Source organism: Takifugu rubripes, chromosome 6, assembly GCF_901000725.2.
Source record: "Takifugu rubripes chromosome 6, fTakRub1.2, whole genome shotgun sequence".
Classification (NCBI taxonomy): Eukaryota; Metazoa; Chordata; class Actinopteri; order Tetraodontiformes; family Tetraodontidae; genus Takifugu; species Takifugu rubripes.
Genome location: NC_042290.1, coordinates 744,866 through 750,979, shown reverse-complemented (window position 1 = coordinate 750,979; position 6,114 = coordinate 744,866). Strand labels below are relative to the sequence as shown.

Below are 6,114 nucleotides of genomic sequence, written 5' to 3'. Positions count from 1 at the left end.
CAGTGACTCAGTCGTGCTGTTCTTCTGACCACCATCATCGCCACATTTTAAAGCTAAAGTCCTTTATTTTATTTTTTTTACCTCCCGTCTGTCTCCTGCTCCTCGTTGATGTCTGCAGTCCCATCACATCTAAAATCCATTCTTCAAACGTTGAAGTCTTCAGGTGTGATGTCATCACCGATGAAGCTGGCACCAAACACGCGCACCCAAAAATAGCTGCTGAGCTTTGTTGTGGGTCGATGGAAGTCAACAATGGCCGAAACAGAACAGAAATCTGCATAAAGCAGGAAACCACAGGAGGACAATGCAGCCCCATCAGCAACCAATCAGCGAGCTTACTTAAAACCACAAGAACCAAACGGCCTTTTGTCATGGTTGTTTGTGCAATTGCTTTTTTTAACTAAAAAAAATGAAATTAAAAATGTTTCACCCCCTATCTGTGGATGTGAGTTTGGACTCGGGCCCTTTGCTCACCAGTAAAGAGTGGCCATCTGGCCCTGGCGGCAGTGATTGAGCCAAGTCAGTGTTGTAGGTTTCTCAGCACTCACTCGTCCGCGTTATCGGCCATTAGCAGTTTCCTTTTTACTGATGAGAATCAGAAGATGAGATAAGAAGAGGAACCTTTGACCAAATAAAGCAAACTGACAGTTTTATTTAATCAGTTGGTTGATTGCAAAATCAAAGCACCATGACTGCAATTTATTCCCAGCCTGTAAAGGTAGGAATGAAAGAAATGTTTATCAGGACCTGCTTGATTTACATTTGATATATTCAGGACTTTTATTTTCTTTTGGTTCCTTTTTTAAGTGCTTGGTCCACCTATACTGCCGGTAACCACCAGAGGACGCAAAGTTACGGGATCAACGTTGAGACAGTATCAGATGAAAAGAATATAAAACAAATTTAAAAAACCTGATAATAACAATAACAAGAACGACAGAACCACGTCTTGGACATTTTAGTCTGTTTAATAAACGCACACAAGGACAAAGTTAATCACAGCTGGGTGAAATTTTAAAGGAATTTAAAAGAAATATTTTCTGAATTAAGTTTCACAACCTGTTTGTGCCAAAGACTTTGTGCATCAGTTCAGCTCTTTCAGCCTTTGAAAGCTGTCTTCCAGCCAAATCTTGAGCTATTTAATGTATATTAATATACATCTATGAAATAAGGGCAACAGGGCATCATTTGATTTTATATGACTGCCTTTTATTTGCTGATAATGTATAGAAAATTCTGTTTCCTCATGACGTCTGCGGAGCTTTCTGTGTTATATAAGAATGTCAGGGATGATGTTTGGAACCCAGTTTGACCCGGATCATTCAGTGTTCTGCACTGGAACACGACTGTGTGTTCCTGCTGCTTTCAAGGTTCAAACGGGCCGACTAGACCAGGATGTGATGTTCCAACCTTACATAACTGATGTTGATAATGACAAGAGAAGCAGCCAAAGTTGACAGATTACTTTTACAGGCGGACCCGATGCTGCATCACCCTCTGGTGTGATAAAGAAATCCAACAAGTCTTTTCTTTACCTTCAGTCACCTTTCCTGTTTTTTATTTTACCCAACTTTTCTTTCTCACTCATTATTTAGTCAATCATTAATTTGACAATGAAGGGTTTAAGCTGATTGGAGCCGTGATTCGGCCCAGTTCAGGTCTCTGCCTCAGCATTTAACAGCCATCATAACACCTATTTTTATATCTTTCATTTTCTGACGTTTTCTTCAGATTTTCCTCTTTTGAACGTGCTCACTTCCTTGTGTGTAGTGGAGCGACTGCTGCCCCCCTCTGGTCTGGAGAGTTATTACACTCATATGGCACCTGATGGGGACATGGTTAGACCTATCTCATCAGAGCTTAGGTGTCTTCGTCAACATTTTTTCGATTTTTTTTCACAGTTTTACTGAAGTGCAACTTTATTTTTGAAATAAAAATGTAAATTGTGATTGATTTAATGCAAGTTTAAAGGCCAAAAACTACAAAACAAGAACTCTTCACTCGTAACATCACCAACCATTAGCTCCACAACTACTACAACGCTCCATGATCTAACTTCCCACATTAATTGCAGTAAATTATGAGCGCCAAAGCGTTCCCTAACAGAACAATAGCCACACAGTGAGAGTGGGTTTATTTAGAGGGTCCCGTGGGGTTTGAGGCCTTAGGTCAGCTTCCTGCTCTGCTTTATTGGTAATCAGCCATGTATGCTGAATTTCTCAGTGGTTTGGTGCCTTGAAAAGGTGACTGAAGTCAGTCGTGGTGTGTTCTGCAGTTCAGGAGGAATCTCTGGAAAGATTATCCCATCAACACTCGCAGCTGATTAAATTCACCTCAGGTGAGGAACATAAAGCAGAATAAACATAGTTGCACTTCTGCGATTTCAACAACAAATGGATCTGTAGTGGTTTCTGTATGAGCTGTTACACGGTTAAGGACCAACAGGCAGCAGCACACAGGCAACAAATAGGCCTTTATGTCGTGGCAGCACCTGTTTGTTTTTGCTGGCTTCACCTCTGTGAAAGGGACCCGCACATGCAGGCTGTAATTTGCAGAACTAGGCCGCTCGTTTAATGCCCGCAGGCTGTAGGCTGCTTAAAAAAATCAAAGTACTGTAAAGTATTTCCAGAGAGGTTTTGGCGCTTTTGAGGTTTAAGTGCTGACCTGCATGGCGGAACCTGTTCAAGCAGTACACTTGTTGTGATGTGGTTTTTTATTCAAGCCACTGGAGCAAGCGGCGGTGAAACGAGGATACAACCCGAATGCGCGTAAATATTCAAGCAAAATAAATAAAAGTTTGCATTTTTGAGTGTCACAGCACAAGCGGTGGGGGGAGGGTCGCTTTTTCCTGATCACTCAAACTATCAGAATAAAAAAAAAACTTGCCAACAAACCAGTGAAAACTATAATCATCCTTTAAAATGCGGCTCTCCGATGCGGCGCACGCTCGCTCGCTCCCGCAGCAGCTCGGCTGTGCGCTGTTAAACGGGTGTGTAAGCTGGGTGGCCGCACAAACACACTTTTCTGCGCCGAGGCTGAGCCACACGCACATGGGATCCGTCCTGCACACTCGGGGAAGCTTCAGCACCCGCTGACGAGCGCAGGGAACCCGCAACCCGGCGAGGAGCGGCAGCGCTCAGCCAGAGCGGACTCTCCTTCTCAAACACACACACGCACACGCACAGAGCAGCTCACAAAAAGCGATGTGTCCTCTTCCTTGAGAGACTTGCGGAGACACAGCGTGTTATTTATTGATCTCGCCTGAGCGTCAGCCGCCGCGGACCTGAACTGCGTCTGGGCGCGGAGAGGTCGGACTTGTCCAGCTGGGCAAAGCGCACCAAGAACACGCTAAAAGACACTTCTGTCCTCTTCATTTCCTGTCGGCTGTTCCCCCCCTACTTGCGGTTTCTTTCCTGCAGCCAGAGCAGGGACCGGGACTGAGCCCGAGCTCCGAGGATGAAAGGCAACTAGATCTGGGACCGTAGCTTTAAGCCTGTTTCTGGATTTATTTCGCTGTGGAGGGAAAAAGAGGTCCGGGAGCGGAGCAGGGTGCGCAGCTAAAGCCGAGGTCTTCCCTCTCTCGTCTCTCATCTTCCTCCCTTCATCTCTCCATCTATCAATCTGTCCTCTTCTGTCTATCTCCCCGTTTGTTTCCTTGTTTTTAGGTCCATGCGATTTTGCAAAAATGCATCATCAACAGCGGATGGCAGCTTTGGGAACAGACAAGGAACTGAGCGACTTGCTGGATTTCAGTGCGGTAAGAAATGCACATTTTGCGCCCATTGTTAACATGAATGTAGTGAATAGTTTCATGAAGAAATAAAGGCTTTCATACAGCGACCACTGTTTACATTAATGGGCTGGAGCCCACAAAACCTACATGTTTTAGCCTTCTTTCAATTATGTGCACCGAACTTGGGTGTTTTTGTAGAGTAACTTGCAAAAAAAAAAAAAAAAAAAAGTCAGAGCATATTGTTGGTTTTGTATTTTTTGTTGATGTGTGTGTCTGTGTGCAGACTATTGTGATGCTGCATTAGTAATTTTGTTGTCTTATAGATGCGAAACAGCGATTTGAAAATGTTCCCAACATCCATGGTAGTATATCTCATTTTAAGTCTTTTTACATTTTGTTCCTCGTGCTGGGGTTGAAAATCTGTTTCTTTTATTTGTCTGTGGGAGTTTATGGCTGCTCCTCGCACTACACATCAACATTTCACCTGTGTCACATGGTCAGCAGTTCAAATTTTCTGCACACTGTTAAAAGCTCAGTGATCATTTAAATTGTTTGCATTTCCCCCCTTTTCTGCTGAAATGAATGAGCAGCCTTTGTTGTAAACTTGATGGACAGGAAACTGCGTCCCGCTCTTGGCCGCATTCTCCCTGTGCCTCTCCTCCATGGGGAGTAACTTTAGTCTGCAGAGGAGGGAGGAAAAAGCAGGAACAGCCCCAAAATAAAGGAGAGAGAAATAACCGGGTTCACGTAACGCCAAGATGAGACACGGAGAGGCGGCAGAAGCTTCATCGCATCAGGAAATATCAGACCATCCTGCCGATGCTGCAGGAGATGCAGGCGGCAAGGGCCACTTGTCTGCCTGCACCGGAATGTGCAAACTGTTAATGTGATGTGCACATGTACAGACTTGGGACAGAAATAAAAATAATTCCTTGTGACCCCTGTCTGCGCACTGCTGAAAGTCAGTGCTGTGCTGTTACAGGCACGAGAGGGCTATTAAAGCCTCCGCACACTCCTGAGTGTGACCCACCTTCTCCCCAGAATAACATTACTGCCTTATTGTGCTCTGAAACAGACAAATAACAGAGGAATATTCACCCTGCAATATTTACGTGTCAAATAGGGTCACTAAACCATGAATGAGGATTCAATCCAGTTATCCAGACTGGATAAATACAGTAAAGGAGGCCTGTGTGTGTCACATAAAATTAACTTTAAATCCCCCAAAAATCACAAAAATTCGCTGGTTTACATACATGTTATTGAAAAGGAACATTTCTATTCTTTACTAAATAAAATCATCACGGCTCATTTAAAGGAGGGAAGCAGCAGCCAGGGTGCATATCCTCACCCCCTAATCACACACACACACTGGGATATTGATAAGCCTTCTGATGATCAGAACCTGATGGTTCAGCTTGTTTTCTGTTGATTTGTCTCAACACAGAAGGAGCGCAGCAGCTAAAGCTCATTATCTGGCACCTACAGGCCCGAACGGCTGCATTAAGAGCAATGATGCATCACGTGTGTTGTTGGGCCAGAGTGTTAGTCTAGGTGTGTAGCGGTCACTATAAATGAGGGGAAGTTTCTCTTTGCTGAGTCGAGGGTGACGACACAGGATCACTGAGATTTTCGGCAGCTCACGCGGCAGCATCCTCCACACAGAGGTCACCTGTGTGGCCCAACTGTCTCTAGCTTTGAGGAGACTCACCCAAAACAGAGCTTAGTCCTTCCTCGCAAACATTTCTGCACACGCGCAGAGCGGATGGTGCGCACTGATTCTCCCCCTATACTTTGAAGTCAGATATCAAGTGTTTCATTCCAAAATGACTCATCAATTTGGCGGCTTTGAGCGCGAGGAGGTGATTCTGTTGGGCCCGTGTGCGTCGGCTCCGGGCTGCGAGAGGAGTCGGATCTGCGCTTCCTAAACTCTGTCTTGCGTTCAGCTCCGAGCCGCGGCTCCATGTGATCACTTTGGCAGGGGTACGGATCCACAATCACGCTCTACAGACAGACCAAAGACTGGAATTGCAGAGAGGTGAGGAGCATTGTCACGAGCAGAGGGACCTGAGGCCTTTAGGCCCAACTCTGGCTCTATTTTGATCTTCGACTGAGACGCGACGTAGCCGTGTCACTGTTGTGGAATGCATCTTCTACATGTTTTAACTTGGCTTCTCGTCCTCCTCTGAAGACCCTCTCACTCTGAGCGTTACGTAATGGATCCATACCCACAGCCGGTGACACGCAGAGGTTCCTTCCAAAACAACTGCTCTCGAAAAGAAGTGAGAACGCCAAACGTTTCTCTGATAAGCCACAGACAAAAGTCAAAGATGGGTGTTCTTCTGCTGAGGCCGGCGTTTTGGACGGAAGCCTTGCATATG

At 45.2% G+C, this 6,114-nt stretch overlaps 1 protein-coding gene across 18 annotated transcripts in view; it reads left to right on the top strand.

Annotated features, from left to right (window-relative positions):
- Nucleotides 1-2,227: 2,227 nt before the first annotated feature.
- Nucleotides 2,228-6,114, top strand: part of tcf4 (transcription factor 4) — a 128,692-nt gene continuing 124,805 nt past the window's right edge. For 2 of the 18 annotated variants that reach the window (XM_029837253.1, XM_029837249.1), the window contains exons 1-3: nt 2,756-3,568; nt 3,666-3,757; nt 4,057-4,095. In XM_029837253.1, the coding sequence (XP_029693113.1) occupies nt 3,670-3,757; nt 4,057-4,095 (127 nt within the window). In that variant the 5' untranslated portion in view covers nt 2,756-3,568; nt 3,666-3,669. Of the gene's footprint in view, nt 2,339-2,728; nt 3,758-4,056; nt 4,096-5,679; nt 5,772-5,924; nt 6,016-6,114 lie in introns of those variants that run through there. The other 16 variants (XM_029837245.1, XM_029837244.1, XM_029837243.1 and 13 more) reach the window with 16 other exon arrangements.